At 42.2% G+C, this 18,752-nt stretch overlaps 1 protein-coding gene across 2 annotated transcripts in view; it reads left to right on the top strand.

Moving 5' to 3' along the window:
• Window positions 1-15,608, top strand: part of DAAM1 (dishevelled associated activator of morphogenesis 1) — a 99,026-nt gene extending 83,418 nt beyond the window's left edge. For both annotated transcript variants that reach the window (XM_018562769.1, XM_018562762.1), the window contains 5 exons: window positions 4,720-4,827; window positions 5,272-5,332; window positions 6,726-6,857; window positions 11,257-11,427; window positions 14,945-15,608. In XM_018562769.1, the coding sequence (XP_018418271.1) occupies window positions 4,720-4,827; window positions 5,272-5,332; window positions 6,726-6,857; window positions 11,257-11,427; window positions 14,945-15,154 (682 nt within the window). In that variant the 3' untranslated portion in view covers window positions 15,155-15,608. The remainder of the gene's footprint in view (window positions 1-4,719; window positions 4,828-5,271; window positions 5,333-6,725; window positions 6,858-11,256; window positions 11,428-14,944) is intronic.
• The last annotated feature ends 3,144 nt before the right edge of the window (window positions 15,609-18,752 follow it).

Genomic DNA, 18,752 nt, shown 5'->3' with positions numbered 1-18,752 from the left:
TTAATGACCGAGGAGAAATGTGGGTCCTGAGGTTACACAGGTTGAGAACCACTGTTCTAGACTGTCTTCCGGTCAGACCAAGCATGCTCCCCCTTGCAGGACTCGCACTATTTCTGTGTTTATCAGTCTGTTAGAGAATGTTAGTGGGAGGTAGAGTTGAGTAATCTAGCAGGTAGTGATCAATCATAGCTGAGCAGGTCTGACTCAGGAAGGAAAAAAAGAGCAAAGGGTGCTTTACTGCATGTTAGCTGCTTTCTTTCATCTTGACGTAAAATAGGTAAAATCGCAAATTGATTGTCTTTTAGTGATTATATCACCCATCCATGTATTTCAACTAGGATTTTTTGTTGAGGTCTCATACAATGACCATAGCCCACTCTATGCACATTAAAACATTTCTTTGTAGAGCTGATCTGCAGGCAGGTAAAAAGTCAAATTTTTTGCAGTTCTGTATTTGTATTTATTTTTTAATCTGAACATGAACTGGTATCAGTCTCTTGCGGTCCACTGTACAGCAGAACCCGGACTGAATGTTAAGGAAGCAGCACAAGTAGCCAGTCAGATGTGCTGAAGTGCTCATATGCTAACAAGGGACTTGCTGAAAGAAGGAGAGAGCAGATTGACAGTGGGATGAGCTCATTAGCCTGGTGCATTTCTGTTTACTGTCTGTTCATAGACGAGACCTGTACATGTTGCTTAACTGCATCGGAATAAAATCACATCAGACAGACAGTTGTGCTGTGTGGCAGAGCTGTGACATTATCAGAAATTGATGGCTATAAATACAAATTCTTTGCCAGGTAAAACCGCTCCCATATATCCATTTCATCTGAGTATTTAGCAGTTTGCCTGGAGTTCAGCTTTAATAGATTTCACTTTTTATTGTGTTTGACCAAGCAAACTAATGTGTTTATAGAAGATATAGCCATGTATCCACCCAGTAACCATAGGCTTTTTACACACTAACACTGACCTATTACTTGAGCTCCGGGACTAATGGACCCTTTACCATATTACACGTCCTTGTAATACTGCCCCCTGTAGGATGAAATTGGCCATTGCTTGCACAACACAGGAAATACCTTACTAATGCTTATGTTAAAAGCCTGATATATAAAACCCAAGGCAATTACTAAGTTCCTTACAGTGGTTTATGCATTTTCCTACAGCCGACCTCTAACGGGGTGTTGTGCGTGTAGAATCCCATGTGTGAAAGCTGCTAATTTCCCACCAGAACTGTGGTTTGTTTCATGCTTTCAACATTCGAAGAAAAAAAAAAGTGAAAATGCTCCTGTGGGGACTGTATGAGGTAATGTAAGGAAGAGGGATGGTGCTGATGACATTCAGCTGTTTAAATTCTACAGTGAATATGATGCACTCGTTGGACAGAATCCAACCTTGTCCGATGTTTGCATGTGCTGCAGCACTGGAGTATATGAGTGGAGTATGCACTGTGTGCATCCGTGCCTGCTGCTGCTGACATCTTCACTCTTCCTGGGTGGTGTACACTGTCAATAATGATGGATGTGTTGTACAATATTTTTCCCTCCTATGTCCAATGTCGTTTATGACTCTCAAATTCCCCTCATTCCTTGGGTGCTTGGATCTTTTTTCTATTTAATGCAATCCTGCAGTAAGAGAATTAGTGGCTTCAGTTCAGTTCTCCTTCTGGAAATGCAGGTTGCTCCATAGTATTCTATTGTGTCTGCATGGTAGCCAGGAAACTAGCATTTCTTTCTCTGTATTTAAAGGTGTACTATAGCACTCTATCCAGCTACTAATTACTTTATAGGATTTAACATTTTGTACCCTTTATAAACATAGAATCCTCGCTTGGGCAAGTGTCACACTTGCGATCCTGCCACTGATGAGACCTCTTACCCATGGCAGGACTGCTTTGGAGGACACATGCGGGTTGTGAAACCCACACCTGCTTGCATATGTCGCTGCCTTGCCAGCTAGATGAGGGAGGCGCCACTCTGTCGCAAGCGACTTACATTTTTTAAGCCGGCAAGGTAACCAACACAAAAGCAGAAATTCACTGCTCCACCTCCCATATCGCCCCACAGCTGAAGTCCCGCGTCCTGGGATTGAAGTAGTAAGGAACATAAGGAGCCGGCTTGCTGAGTTTCCTCCAAACTTCTTTTAACAATCATCCAGCTTGTAACCATCACTGACGATTTTTAACCTGCACAGCTTTAGTCGTTTCTGGTTACTAGTGTAGCGCTCACCCCCGAAGGAGCCGCTGAATAACCGGATATTTCTATCCCCCTACACCAATGTACCGCCCAAATCGTGGATCCACAGCACACCAACACACCTTTGAACAGTTTTATAGCAGATTTACTGATAAAGCAGAAATAAACAACTATGATACAATAGCAATGACAACAATAATGTGTAGCAACAGGCTGAGACACTCTGCAACTCAGTAACTGCAGCAATATGCTGTCAGCACTGATATATGAGAGGCCAATTGTCTTTAAATGGCCGCCTGGTAATGGGGTGTGTGTCCCTTTTAAGATTTCCCTTCTACTTGCAATGTCCAACCCTTCCTAGTCTACTGGCCAGTAGTGATGTCCTAAGCTAGCCGGCGTTGGGGCCCTTACTGTAATGCAGGTGGGAACAGCAAACTGTTTGTCAACGTGGCCAAAGGCCTCTCACCAATCCTCAACGTCAGTTGGAAAGATATGAAGACTGCTAGCAGATGCCGGACATCCTTTCTCTCTCTCTCCAGTTCAGGCGACATAGAGGGAAGTCATCTGGGTCCCCGACAAAAGGTCCTCACCCATCCAGGATGTTCGCAGTCCTCTCTAATGGCTCCGTCTGGCTCCCTCTCTCTCTGCTGGGCTGGCTGGATCACTCCGGTGGCCGGTTCAGCCATGCGACTAGGCCTCAGTTCGGGCGCTCGAACACAGTCTCTCCAATTGAGCAGATGAACAGCAGTCCTTCAGAATGTATGTCCCAATCTGTCAGTGGGAATCACACAGCTCGGCTGCATGCAGTCCTAATTCACCCAGTGCCTCACACACAGGCCTGTCTCCTCCAGATCCCCCAGTCAGACTGAGCATGCTCAATCCCTGCAGTTCATACCCCTCCTCCTCCCTCTCGCACAGCATCCTGGGATGTGTAGTTCCAAAGAGCTCTATTAGCAAAGTTGCAGAGTCAGTTCTGCACTTCAATCCCCATAAGTCTCTGCCTCCAGATCACACACGAGGACAAGTTAACTCTTTACAGTTAGGAACAGAAATCGCTGTGATAGCACATATACACATGAACACATATAACTATATCTATAGGGGCTACACTAGTTACTACATACTGGTTTAAAATACCCTCCCTCAACAAGGGGGTACAGGAGAAAAAAATTTGTAAGACATACAACATTAATGCTTACACTAAAAAAATCTCTCTCTGCAACAAGAGAATGTACAAGAAAAAAAAGAAAGGGAATATATCATAGAAAAATATCCTTTGTATAAATCAATACACTAAAGACAAAAAAATGACAAATCACTCGTAAAGCTAATATAATTAGAAATCACTCATGTTAAATGCAAGCTCACATTCCACCTACGCTTTACCCTAGAGGAGTTTAAAGATCCACAGCGCCTCAGTCTGCAGGAGTCTCCTATGATGAACATCACCTTCTCTTGGGGTGGTAAAATCCCTTCTATACTACAAAATGATAATGTGGATATATGATCCCCATGTACCTGCATGAAATGTTGAGACCCATTACAGTGGTGGGAAACATGAATTCTGGCCACCCTTCTGGATCTCCCTGCATATTCTAGGGCAGGGGTAGCCAACCTTGACACTCCAGCTATGGTGAAACTGCAAATCCCATCTTACTTCGGCCTCTGAGAGTAATGCTTGTGGCTGTCGGAGTCTTGCAGTACCTCATGGGACTTGTAGTTCCACAACAGCTGGAGTGCCGAGTTTGCTTACCCCTGTTCTAGAGTTCCTGCCGCTGGTGAATTCTCACTTGCGACAGGATCACAAGTGTGACACTAGCCTTACCTGGAGCAGATATTTATAGTTGTACTCTTGGCCTCGCATTTAGGGCTCATTCACAGCAGCCCAGTTGAGCAGTGTTGCCCAACGCAGTCTCAACAAGGCACTTTGCTTTCTGTCCTATGTGCCCATGCTATATAAAGGTTAGAGCGCTGGTGTGAGTGGACCCTATGGTGTTCTGCTATGAGAGAAATTGTACCCGCTTATTTATTTTAGTTCGCCTTTTAAAACCTCATTATGAATATTTAGGAACAACTGGTGTAAGTACCTGAGGTTGACTTGATATCAACGCTTTTCAGTCCCTTGTACAGTAGAGTTCAGACTGGGGGAGTAAGAGGCAGCACAATGAACTAATCAGCTATGGTGCCGTGCCAAGTTGTTAATGAGGAACATTCTTGTAGGAGGTGAGAGTGTAGGAGAGAGTTTCTGGCTCTGCCTTCTCCAACACAGTGGAGTGTCCTAATGCAGGAGAAGGGATCATAATCCACCTGGTGTAATGTCCATAATGTCAATAAATAGGGGACAAATTAAAACCATTAGCAATAGACGTAAGTGGTTGGACCTGCTGAAGCCCCCAAAATGTTTGGCCTCTGATTGAACCCAGCAGCAACGGTGCAAAAGTTAAATATCCATCTGGGTGGGCTAACCTTTTAATGTCTGTGTTCTTGGAACATTTCCATAATGCTGTGTTTGTTCTTACAGGAACATCACCCTTTTGCACTATCTTATAACTGTGGTAGAAAAGAAGTATCCCAAAGTTGTCAGTCTACATGAAGAGCTCCAAAGTATCCCTGAGGCTGCAAAAGTCAAGTAAGTAGCAGCAGCAAACATGTGATCCTATGTACAGCGTGTGTGTATACATTAAATGTGGAAGGGTTAGAACATCTCAGGCTTTTTTTTGTTCTTTTGATGCAGATATAGTGACCTCATGGTGCCCACATGGTGATCTCTTTTTTATTCAGGTGAATATGAATTAATTTATACTTACCCTCTTTTGCGGTCCTTGTGCAGAGAATGCTAGTCTGGTACTCTGTATTAACACTTGGTAGTAAACTAGCTAAACTCCAGACGTAATAGCAGAATCTCAGATTGCACATACCGTATATGTATATCGATATATAGATATATGTATATCGATATATAGATATATGTATATAGATATATGTATATCGATATATCTATATATATATACATACATATAGATAGATATATAAATAAATAATTTTTTATTAATTTTTTTTTCCCTCAATACAGTATGACTGAGCTGGAGAAAGAGGTGGTTACCCTGAGGAGTGGCTTGAAAGCTGTAGAAACTGTAAGTATTCGCACCCTGTTGAAAGTACGTTGAAACATGGGACTGTCACTGCTGGGGACCTTCTAAAAATGCTAATAGCCTGGCTGTGTCTGGCTTTAATACATCTGAGACACAGACTCAATATGCACATGCAGTTCTAAAGAAGCCAAGAAAGACAATTTTCTATATCAGCCTGCTTATTTCTCTCATGGGGTTTCTTTATACGTTCTAGAAATGGCAGTATTGACATGAATGTACCCATTTCATGGTACTTTTCTTTGATCGCTTACTATCCAGGTTCAACTACTGCTGCCCAAGATTGTTTATAAAAGGACTTTAACCACCTCACTACTTATCAGATGGTTCAGATCAAAGCGTAGGGAGCTTATTCAAAGGCTCTGTTCCTTGTGATTGCTGTGATGACCAGTGACCAGTACTACAATTTACATTAGAGAGCTCACAACTTCCTCCCACAACAGAGGAAGGGGAGTTAGCAAACATTTCCCTGTGAAGGATTTATAAATGAAGGGACTGGCAGCAGCAGATTAATGGTTAAGGATTTACAAATTCAATGTAGGATTTTTGTATTCCTCTCCCATACATCTGTCCTGATGTTCCTGTTTGATATGTTATATAATGGAAGTAAGGGAAACGGGTTTACCTGCTAGAAAGTGATTTGTAACCTACATTACACGCACCTTTACAACATACAGTATATCATTTATAAAGATGTTTTGTTAACAATGCTGTATTAAGTAAGTTTTTTTAATTTTACTGGTTGATTTTATTATAACTGGAGCTCTTCTTGACAAAACTTTCCAGAGGCTTTCGGTTGGATTATAACCAAGAAGTAGTAACATGAAGTAGGCCATTCTTTTTCATTTGGTCTGTCCAGCCATATAGCGCAGTGATACATAGGAATGATTGAGTGTAGCACCAAGTTTCACCTGCAGGTGGCTCTGCTTAAAAAAACAGCTCACCAATATATAGAGATGAAAAGGTGTGGGATCTCTCCATATCACTACACAGAAGATTTAAAACTAGGAACAGTTTCATGTCAATTTTAAAACCTATTAACAGGAATCTGTACAGAGAGGAATATGTAGCCTTTCATCGCTGACCCTCTTCTGAGAATGTCTGGTTTTCTGTGGCTCCAGTACTTTCATAGTCACTAACCTTGTAATGTTTGCAATGTTAGAGTGAGGTCAAAACTCCTAACCTGCAAGCTTGTTCCAGATCAGCGTTTTAGAAATTTTGGGAGCCATTGGATCATCATGGCAATTGAGTAAGTTCTCTTTTTTAGAAGAGTTCAGCATTGGCATTCTCCTTCACTACGTTTCCTTTAAATAAAAAAAGAAATGTGCCAACATACAGTGCATGGGGGTGATCAGTATGTTTTATATCCCTTGCCCAGGAGCTGGAATATCAGAAGAATCAGCCCTCTGCGCCCGGGGACAAGTTTGTCTCGGTTGTCAGTCAGTTTATTACTGTCGCTGGCTTCAGCTTTTCAGATGTTGAGGATCTGCTGGCAGAGTCCAAGGAGCTGGTGAGTACACATCTGTGAACATCTCAGACTGCTCTCATATGTGCCAGTTGTTCCTAATTCAAACCAATCTCAGCCGGGAGCTGTATGGCCTCCACTGCTTGGGGATCACACAGCAGAAACTACAGCAAGAATGTAACAAGATTTTTGACTGCAATCAGAACATTGATGCGAGTTGTTCACATGTTGTGAGCACATTATCCCAGTTCCTGGAACGTTACAGGGTGCTTGTTCTTTGTATGGTGGAGAAAATAATGAAGACAAATGTTTTACACTGAAATGCCATTCATTTGAAGTTGATCTCCAGGTGCCTTGTTGAATCCAGCATTGAAATAGATATAAGGGAACTGGTTAACCTCTGAAAGTATTTTTATTTTTATTATCCAGTCCTGAGATTTACACTGCTTTACCGTATAACAGTAAGACTGGCTGGAGTTAACCAATTTTTCCAACTGGATCCAAGCAGCAAAAATACTCTGGTTTTAAACCTGGCCTACACTATGCACAACTAGAAATACAAGTTTTAGCTGTACATACACTGTTGGCTACTAATCTGAATTACTTTGTACATCTGTTCTTTAATTTGTTTTTACAAACAAACTGCATGGGCTGTGATGGAAAAAATAGGAGGCACAAATGGTACATTTACCAACACTGAGGATGGTCTGATGTTCTCTGTACTTTCTAGGATTCTAATCAGTACGGTTATTTATTACTAGTATTTATATAGCGCAGACAATATACGCAGTGCTTTACATAGTTGGACATTCACATCACTCCCTGCCCTCGAGGAGCTTACAATCTAATGTCCCTATCTCACATGGGCCGCACACAGGGATGATTTAGACAGGAGCCAATTCACCTTCCAGCATGTCTTGTGGGAGTGTGGAAGGAAAACCACACAAGGACAGAGAGAACATGCAAACTCCTTGCAGATAGTGTCCTGACCAGGTTTTTAACTGAGGACCCCCTAGTGCAAGACAGAAGTGCTAACCACCATACCACTGTGCTGCCTGGTTATAATAACATTGCTGCCAAATTTGACTCCTATTTTCTCAGTTTCTGGGTCTGAAAACTGGAACAAGCCTAGATAAGCCTGAAAGGTATGATAGATAAGTGCCAACTACTTCAGAATAATAGCAACTAGAGTAAATTATGATGTAAATGAGGCTTCACATTTTGCTTCATATGTTGCAACTGTAGTGAAGTCATTGCAGCTCCAGGGCCTATGGGAGTGATGGTACACCTGGAGATGGTGGAAGTCAACATTCAGAAGAGGAGGGGGGGGCATTTAGGAATCCATCAAAACCCCCAAGATGACGCATATTACTAAGTGCATTCCTTTCTATAGCAGGCATGTGAAAACGTATTTATCCCATCAGGTTACTTCACATTTTAAATATCCCCTTTGTAACAAGGTGTATATTACCCTAAACAAATTTACTGTTTTAAAGGGTTAGCATCTGCAAAAGTGATGTTTATGTGTTGGGTACATTTTGGCCGGTTTACTCACCATCTTGCCTTTTCAGATTTCCTGGGAACTTCATTATGGTATTTTTTCCTTAGTTTCCAGCTCCATCCCATTGCTGTAGCCATCGCAAGGGAATCTTACTTGTTTTTAAATCTCTCCTTTTGCTTAACATTACAAAGATTGCAGTGTGAAGCTCCCTTTTTCAGCCTTGTGCCAGAGAGCAACTCAAGCAATGCAACCTGTCACTGGAGCTCCTAGAGGCATTCGAAGCAGGGGAGTGATTTAGAAAACCACCCATAATCAAAATGTAGGATTTTGAGGGCAGCAAACTAATTTCGGAAGCCAAAGTGCTTTGACAACAGTCTCAAAGAAGTTGCACTCTAAGCCTGGGTCAGTAAGTCCGAGCCAGGGGTATTGATGACAGCTTTAGGTCAGCCCAGTTATGCAGTTGTGCAGTATTGTGGCTAATACCATAGGCTGAGATTTTTTGGGCGCAACCTTTCACAATTTGCTAGCATCCTTGTAACACTAGAGCCAAATGGGTGACTTTTTTTTTTTTTATTATTATTACAATTTCACATGATTTTTGTTCAGGGGATAATCTATGCTATATATGATACAACTCATTGGAGTCCTGAGCGTACTATTTGTGGTCATCACTGTGCTCATGCTGCTGAAAATCACCTATAAAGCTCTATTGCAAACATTGGGCTCCATTCACAAAGGTAACACACCAGGGTAAGGGTCTTTGTTTGAAATTACCCTGGGTCCCAAGTAAACAAAGCCCATGTTTTAAACAAGCATGTGTACTTACCTTTCTGGCAGGCCCATGTCTTCGATCTCTGCCACTTTGTTGACCCCCAGCCGCTCGAAATAACGGAAAGGTCATTTTAAGCCATGTGTATGTAAATGTTCATATTAGAGCTGCAGCTAACGATTATTTTCAAAATCGATTAGTTAGCCGATTATTAAGTTCGATTAATCGGTTAATCGGATAAACAATAAAATTTTTAAAAATGGCTCCAGTGATGGACTACTAGTTTGTATTGAGATTGCAGTCCATCACAGGAGCAAGCTTGGAGCGGTGGAAGTAAAAAAGAAAAAAAATAGTGTGGTGTGCAATATAGTGAAATGGAAAGTGTAAAATTATACAGCAATGAATGGCATCGGCTATAGAGGACTACAAATCCCAGCAATAGTACATTATACAGCGCAATGCAGAATATCACCAGCTATTGAGGACTACAACAAATCCCAGCAATAGTACATTATAGCTGGCGGTATTCTGCCTTGCGCTGTATAATGTACTGTTGCTGGGTTTTGTAGTCCTCTATAGCTGGTGGTATTCCGCATTGCACCACTGTATAATGTATTACTGCTGGAATTTGTTGTACTCCTCTATAGCTGGTGGTATTCCGCTGTGTAATGCATTATTGCTGGGATTTGTAGTCCTCTATACAGCGCAGTGCAGAATATCACCAGCTATTTAGGAATACAACAAATGCCAGCAATACATTATACATACAGTGTACAATGTATTGCTGGGATTTGTATTCCTATGTATAATATACAGCACAATGTACCATCAGCTATCGAGGAATACAAATCCCAGCAATACATTATAGAGCACCATGTGGGGGGGAGTGCAGGCTTACCTGAGCAGTCTTCCAGCAACTTGCTTCTGAGATCGGACCTGTCTATTGGCGGCTGTCATCCCCCCACACCTGCTCCTCCTTACTACATCTCCCCGCGTCCCTTTGCCGATCGTGGATGTGGGTGGGCGGTGAGTGTGAGACGGGGAGGAGGTGCGGCGTGAAGAGCGTGGATGCGGGCGGGTCTGGCAGCAGCGAGTGAGGTGGGGAGGAGGTGCGGCGCGCAGCGTGTCTGGAGTCGTGAACGGGACCAACTGATCGGAAGCTGATTAATCGATTATTGAAAAAGTTGACAACTTTTTCAATAATCGATTATAATCGATTATGTCGATTAGTTGTTGCAGCCCTAGTTCATATCTCATTGTACTTTGCTGAAAATGGTCCCTTTCTTGAAAACAAGGATTCTTATACTGGTGTTTTTAGGTTTGTGATTTAAACCTCATGCGTTTTAAAGCAGGCGATTGATCTGCAGTGTTTTTAGACGTATGCTCGCACAATCAGAACCTACTTGTGTAGCTCCTGCCCTGTTCAGTTTTAAATGAACTTGAAGAATGACTGCAGTTCTGATGTCATGTCCATTTTTACAGAGCATTTCATAATGTGACATTGACTGTGCTTCACCAAATACAATCTTATGTTGTCAGCTCTCTGGACTGATCTGAATAGGCCACTTTCAAAACAGAGGCCCAGAAAAACAACTTTGTTCTGCCTTGCTTAGAAAATGTTTTTCTGAAGTCAAATAAAAACACAAATGCATCCCCCAAGGCACACATATGGTTTTAATAACGGGCCATACGGCCACAGAAGGATCCTAGCCACATCAAAGCTTTGAGGGCAAGAACTTTGACTCCTGTGGTGCAGACTTTGTTTTATGTAGGAGAAACGTGCCTCCTGCTTTTACTGTCACTTGTTAGATGAAATAAAAGGTTAAGTAATACAAAAGTGCCAGGTATTCGGTTTACACGCATTTATGCAACCTCTTGTAGTGATGCTGCTATGATGTTTTTGAGCCTCATGAATCAAGTTTCCAACAGAAAAGTGTTCAGCAGCCAATCAGATTTATTTTATCCCATCCATCTCTCTCTCTCTCTCTCTCTCTCTCTCTCTCTCTCACTCTCTCTCTCTCTCTCTCTCTCGTTTTCTAAGGACAGCTGGATTGTGATTGGTTCTTAGACAGCACTCTTTCTTGTAGACATGTTTGATACATGAGGCCCAGTGTAATCTTGGCAGCCATCTTTGACTTTGTTAAGAATAATGTTTCCTGCTTAAATCCCTGTAGTATATGAACGCAGCCAAACATTTTGGAGAGGAAACCAACAAGATGCAGCCAGACGAGTTCTTTGGGATTTTTGACCAGTTTCTCCAGGCATTGTCTGAAGCAAAGCAGGAAAACGAGAACATGAGGAAGAGGAAGGAAGAGGAGGAACGGCGAGCACGCATGGAGGCACAGGTTGGAAAATCTTTCACACAAGTATATTGATCTAGTTTTAAAAAAAAATTTTTTATTGGATGTGAAGTATCCACTACAAAACTTTACTAACAGTGTTTAAAGTGAACTGGTCAGAAATGGACATTAGTAATTATCTAACAGTAAGTTATCGAACAGAGTCTCTAACAGTAAGTTGTTATAGTGCAGTCTTGCCTTTCAGGTATGGGTGCTGTTATTCAGTTGTATTTTCTCCCTGCTCAGAACAGCCATGTCAGACTGTTTTTTTTACCAGCCCAATAAATGTATCCATGTTGCCTCATCACAAGACCCGTGAGTGCCTCTACTCTCTGTACCTTATTGCCTTGAGTGCACCTAGGCCCACCATTGGACTTAAAATAAAGTGAAGCAAAACTACCATTACAGTGGTTCTATAGTGAAGATTCAGATTATAAATGGGCTTTACTGTCACATTTAAACAAAATAAATAAAAATTATTGTATAGGACAGTGAAGTCATCTGATTTAGAAAGTGCCATTGATTGCCCTCATGTTACTTCTGAACAGGCTCTGAACTTAGCTAAAAGTTTATAGGCTTTGTCTCTATGGGGAGTGATCTACAGTAGAGGCTAACAGGCAGGGCAAATCCACTTTATCTGTGCCTATAAACAGTGAACACTTGTTTATTTCCAGTTGGGCTCGCTAAGCATTTGAAGAGCCTGTAGAGGTTTTATGGTTAGACTGTAAATGAACTCTGTGCAGCAGTTTCCCAGTCTTGTGCTTATGCTAGTAAATTTACTGGGTGATGATATGCTTCTGACGACCAGCAGGGAGAAGCAGGTCTGCAAACGTGGAAAAAAAATAAGATTACCTAATGTTGATCTTTGTTCAAGGCTTTATAACATTTCAGCTGTAGTAAATCACACAAGGCCAGTAATACTCCATAGACAATAACAGCGCTGCAGGTTTACATCCGCAGTTGAAGCACATGAGAGACAAGGTCCTTGGAAGTCGATTGTCTGTCTGAGTGTTGCCGGATGAGAACATCGCAGAAAGCAGACTAGCGGAGTGAAGTCACCGGCATAATATAAACTATATCTTCTGTCTCCTCTTGTTCGTTGTCAGTCATTTCATGTGTTTAATTAACGTGATTGAGTGAGCTTGAGTTCCTGCAAGACAAATGTCAGATGTTCAATAAACAGAACATCTTTAGATAATCATCGCTGGGAGCTTTGAAGTGTCTTTTCCCTTATTGCGGCCAACATAATGGAATGATTTAGTTCTGCTGAGATCCATGCGCTGTATCTAACAATTATAGCAAATGGTATAAAAGTAGAGGTTCAGTATAGAATACATTTTTCCAGCTTGTATTTGGCTTTTTTAGCTGTGGCTCTAATTGATAAATGTTCAGCAAGTTTAAAAAGGTCTTCTTGGTGTCATTTGGTCCCTTTGTGGCTGGACGTACAGTGCACGTCTCCCGTCACGAAGGGGTTAAATTGTGCTGCTTCTGGCTTTTTCCAAGCATCCCCGTTTGGGCAGGCCCTACCTGCAGCCTTGACATTTTGGTACAGCCAGGAAGTGTGTTGGGAAGATGTTCAACACTAGAGTCCGCTTGAGAGATCTGGTATTCTTTTGAACATTTTAGCATCCACCCAAAGCTGTTGGATCGGTTTTGGATGGGCTTGGCCTTTGAAGTCAATCTAATCGAATTTTTGAAGGTCAATGTCCTGGGCTTCTCTCTTGTGCGCTTTGGACCCAACTGGGGGCCACCAACCCCTCAAGTGTTTGTAATGCAGTTACTGATCAACATTCTCTGCCTTGCATGCTTCGCTATCACTATTACTCTTTAAAGTAGCCAGTTGGTCTGTATAACAGCCAGTTAACTGTGTTTGAATAAGGTCCGCATAGACAGCCACCATATTTCTGTTATGGTAGGTTTACTTAAAGGCCATTGCAGAGGAATGGAGCTATGATTTATGGGACATCGTCCCTAAATATCACTGGATATAGCTAGCTTGCAGACGTTTAAAACAATTTATCCACATTTGCTGGTTGACACTTTGCAGATGGTCTTTATTTCTGTCTGTCGCCCACAAGAGATTGACTCGCTTATACTGCTGCTATGAGCTGAATTTCCTTCTTTTACATGACAACGAAAGCAAGGAGTAGCAAGACTGCATGGCAGCAGAGGACTAAGTCAGTATGTCAGGCAGAGAGATATCGCTGCTGTACTAGCAAGCTATATATAAAGTCAGTTGCTGATTCAACCCGCTGGATTCGCTTAAGGTGCCCATACACTGCACGATTATTGTACAATAATCGTATGCGATCGGTTTTTCGTACGATAATCGAGCAGTGTGAACGGAGACGTGCGACCGTTTCTACTGTACGGTCGCACGTCTTCTGTCGAACCAGCATGTTCGAAAACCAGCCGGGAATCGTACGATTCTCGGCTGGTTAGAACGGTGCTCGGAAGACAAATGCCGAGCGGGCCGGTGTGCGCACGCACACACTGCCCGTTCAGCATTGCGGTCATCGGAAGCCCGCCCCTCAGGGGGGCGGGCTTGCGATGATCGAGAGTGCGATCTGCCTGTCCAAGATAGGCAGATCGTACGTTTTTTAATCCCTGTACAACCATTGCAAGACTAAAGTCTTGCGATGGTTGTAGAGTGTATGGCCACCTTTTAGAATTCTAATACACTGCTTATTTAATGGACTGTGGTCACCTGGCCATCACACCTACTATGTGAACACCTCTCCAAATGCTTGAGTTCAGATTGAGTGTACAGAGCCTGGTCCATAAAGACATGGTTTGACATGTTTGGTGTGGAAGAAATGGAGTGACCTGCACAGTGCTCATCTCAGCCTTATTGAACACCTTTAAGCTGCCCATACACCTATAGATTAGCTGCAGATTTTCTATGGTCAGATGGAAAAAGTGCAACAGATTCCTCCATCTACGCTAAACTGTGTGGATGGAGGAATCTCCCACTGGGCCAAGCTTCAGTATCTTGCTAGTCAGCCCCGCTGGCTCTCAAAATGCCGTGGATCGCACTTACCAAGGACCTCGCAGCCGCATCTGCGAGAAAATTTAAAGTGCCGGTGTCAGCAGAGTGTCTTGTGTACGGGTGCCCGCTGGCTGGACACCCGTACACAAGACGCCAAACCCGGACTGTCCGGTTGAAAACCGGACGGGTGGCAACCCTACTCCTTATCCAACATCAATACCTGACTTCAAAAATGCTCTTTTTGCTGAATAGGCACAAATTCTTATAAGCACACTGCAAAATCTTGTGGAAAGCCGTCCCAGAAGATTGGGGGCTGTTGTGGCCACACAAAGGGGAGGCCAACCCCATATTAATGCCCATGATTTTGGAATGGGATATCCAACAAGCTCTTGTAGGTGTGATGATCAGGTTTCCGTATACTTTTGCCCAGTGTGTAGGTAGATTGGACTGTTAATGTTCTTGAATTAGTCTCTAGGCTTGTTTTTCTTTTTGGAATGGGATGTTGGTAAACATTGTTTTTGTATTTGCGTACAGCTTAAAGAGCAGCGTGAACGGGAACGCAAAGCCAGGAAAGCCAAGGAAAATGGAGAAGAAGAAGGGGAATTCGATGACCTTGTGTCAGCTCTTCGATCGGGAGAAGTCTTTGATAAGGACCTTTCCAAACTCAAAAGAAACCGCAAACGCATTGCCACCCAAACGACGGACAGCAGTCGGGAGAGGCCCGTGATGAAGCTGAATTATTAAATCTTTTGCCACGGCCTGCTTTTGGAGAAGCGTTGACTGTCTTGGTGTCACTGCCTTGGAAACGGAGGGGGAACTGTATGTGTATATATGTAGTTTATGTAAAAATGTGTGTGCGTATGTATTGGCCTAAAACATTTTATACAACTGCACACATAGATGTATATAGTTTGGAAGAGTTCAGGCACATACCGAATGTGTGATTTATTGCAGTATTATGTATATATGTGTATAGACACATGTATACATACTCGCTGTGTATAACTTGATGTTTTTTTAACCAATGTTTTTTGGGGTTTTTTTCGTTCTCAAAGTGCAAAAGCACAAACCATGTTCTGCCAGTTGAGGCAAATGCATTCCTTAGAGACGATTCGCTTGTTTGTTTCGATTTAAAATAACGTTCGGATTTAACGTGGTGCCCTCAGCAGCAGAGGCAGACATTTTGTTAGGGCAGCATAACGGGTTACAAGGTGACTATTTTGTGCCCTTATTTAATAAAACCGTTAGCAAAGTATAGTAAGTGGTAACAGTTATGATGTCACACAGAACTAGAGCACGGATTGGCTTCATAATTGATAAGGTAACTGGTCTCTTGGTTATATTCTGTGTGATCTAACTAGTTCTGATGATGGTTTCTTGATTATATTCTCTGACATCACTGGTCACATCTGCGATGTCACAGGCCAAGCAAACGCATTGGGCACAGTGTCGCTGGGTTCTGCTGAATGCATTGGCAGCATTCACTCATTATTAGCGATATCGGCAGACTCTAGTAAACCATGATTTGTCTAGTATCTAGGTACAGTCTTTATTTTCATTCCTGCCATGAGCCTCTAGTAAGAGGATTGTCTGCATTCTTCTCAGTGATGTCACTGGTTTCCAGAAAATAAATAGGTTTTCATCCTCGCAATGTCACTGGTCTGAATTGATTCGATTTGTATTAATATAAAATAGTGGATTCAAGATGTCTGCCTCCACTAAACATATATGACGTGCACTTTCAGGGGGGCGGGGGGGTTATTGATAAAAATGAAATGAAAATATATTTATTACATGGGTGTGTCCTATCTTAAAACACACATAGGGATTCAAATTTAGTTTATAAGCACAGCAAAGTTCTTTAAAATTCCCCAGTTGACATAAAATGCTGGATTTACTCTAAACGGGTGCTTTGCTGGACACAGTGCAAATAAAACGCCTTTGCAAATCAGTGGGTGCTTCTTTGTCACGTTACACATTCTTTCTTTTTGCAATATTATTTTCTTTGGGGGAAAAAATATTGTGTACAGTCACGTGGTGCCACAGTGTCTTCTATACCATTACTGGACTAATATTCCAATTCCATTGTAGGTTATCGTCCACTATTCATGATGGCTGTACCGCACATCTAACATAGATACTGAGCACTGATCACAAACATCTCATCTTGTTACTAATATGTTTTTGGTGTATTTTTACGAAACCGGTCCCACTATTGTTTGAGGTTTCAAGCTATAGACAAGATCTACAGTACAAATAGACACAAAAAAATTAAAATATGTATTTTTATACTGGAATATTGTAGGGGACGCCTTTTTGTAACTTGTAGAGCAGACACGTTCCATGCTCATTTAAGGAGACATGGCTAAAAAAAAAAAATCTGTATAGTATACGCAGTGACTGTTGTGGAGTTGATATGAAGCTGAATTGTTGCCTACAACGACCAATCGGATTCTGGCTGCTGTTTTCTAGTGTTGGGTAGAAGATGAAAGCTAGCTTCAGGTTGGATGCTGTAGGCAGCCCTTCCATGTTTCTTCTGTTTCAATAGACACAGTTATGAGGCTTATTCATTGAAGCTGTGCAGGGAACTATGCACTGTGGTCAATCTCCTTTCAGTGTACTGAAGTTAGGTCAGTAAGAGACGACTTTTGATCGGCTGCTCAGTCTACTGCACAGTTCTTTTTTCCTTACTGAATATGAGTAGATCTACATGGGCGATTCTTGGCTCAGTCAGGCTACTCCAATCACTAAAGCAGGCCTTTCACATGGTAACGTTCTGGCAATTTCAACCCCTTTCATTTGAGCTGGAATCAAAATCCTGGGCGTTGGTGGTTTCATTCGACCACAAGGGAATGGGATTGAAATTGCCTTGATTTGAGCCAGATCATCACTTTCAGCAGCACTGCTGCAATTTTTCTGGCTTTGATTGATTTTTCAGAAACTTGTATTGAAGCTTTCAATCTGTAGGCCAGTTCAATTGACTGAATTCAGGTGATTGATTGAACTTGTGGGTGGAAGATCGCTTGTTTTCAGGTAACCACTTTCAATTGTATGTTCGTTTCTTGGTTGAGTGAAAGTGGTTGAAGTTGCCAGCTTAACGCTCACTAAACACCTTACAATCTGACCGTGCAATCAACTTTAGATTCATCAAAACTGTAACATATGACTTAACCATCCAGAAGGTCAGACCCGTGTCCCTACATAGTTGGGGCATCTACAGTCAAATTGTAACATGTATGGTGAGCTCAAGAGTAGCTATTGATTGCTAACCCAGTGGAACAAATGTAAACCACACAAAGTAAAGAGCAGTTAGTTGCACAAAATTGGAACATTTGGAACATGAATGATTAGCCACTACTTTACCTGTTTAGTTAATTTAAATAGAAAACCATTTGCCTGATTTCTGCAGCAGTTGATTGCTAAGCTACAAAGGAGACTTTAACCTCATGCTGGCAGTCAACTGAATAGTCTAGAGCTACGCAGGATTTTTTAGTAGCTCAATCCACTACTAAAATCACCAGGTGTAGCAAATGATCAGTGAACAAATGGAACAAATTGCTCCCTGTGAAGTAAGCTACACAAATAGCAAGTAGTAGCCGTTAATCCCACTTGATCGCTTAGTGCTCCAATCATGTGCACTTGATCGCTGCAAGATGCTACTTGTGTAGCTTACACCATGCAAAGCCATTTGTTTAGCGATCATTTGCTACACCTAGTGCTTAATTGGTAGCAGGGTTGAGTTACAGTAAATGCATAACACTAGTAATCAGCTGACTGGCAGTGTTCTATCAAAGTTTGTGACTACGTTGGAATGTCACAGATTCCAATGTAATCCCGCCCAGTTTTTCAGCAGTGGTATGTTTGACCGTCCATTAGGTCACGCATTCCAATGCTTGTCGGCTGTTCAGATCGGCTCACTGCGCATGTACAGGAGAACCGATCATCTGCCTGAAACAGCTGATCAGTCTCAAATGTTAATTCACTCCCCTCCCCCCTGCGACACTCGCAAACAGTAACTGCAGCAGTGGTAAAATCAGCCAGCGAGCACCGCAGATCTATATCTTTTTTTTTATATCTACTGCGCTGGCTGATTGTGACACTCTTGCAGTTACTGTCTGTACATGCACAGTGAGACAATCTGCCCTACAACAGCCGACCAAAGCATTGGAATGCTTGACCTAATGGGCGATCACACATTCCACTGCCGAAAAACTGGGCGGGATTACGTTGGACCGCGCCACCTGTCACATATATTCCAACGAAGTCACAAACTTTGATAGAACACCGGCAGTGATTTAATCTTTTAGTAGCAAGAAAAAAAATGTCTCTAACCCAAGCCGTA

The sequence above is a fragment of the Nanorana parkeri genome, unplaced genomic scaffold (genome assembly GCF_000935625.1).
Source record: "Nanorana parkeri isolate BGI_ZX_2015 unplaced genomic scaffold, ASM93562v1 scaffold20, whole genome shotgun sequence".
Classification (NCBI taxonomy): domain Eukaryota; kingdom Metazoa; phylum Chordata; class Amphibia; order Anura; family Dicroglossidae; genus Nanorana; species Nanorana parkeri.
Note: the sequence above shows the minus strand (reverse complement) of the source record. Positions and strands in the feature narration are given on the sequence as shown.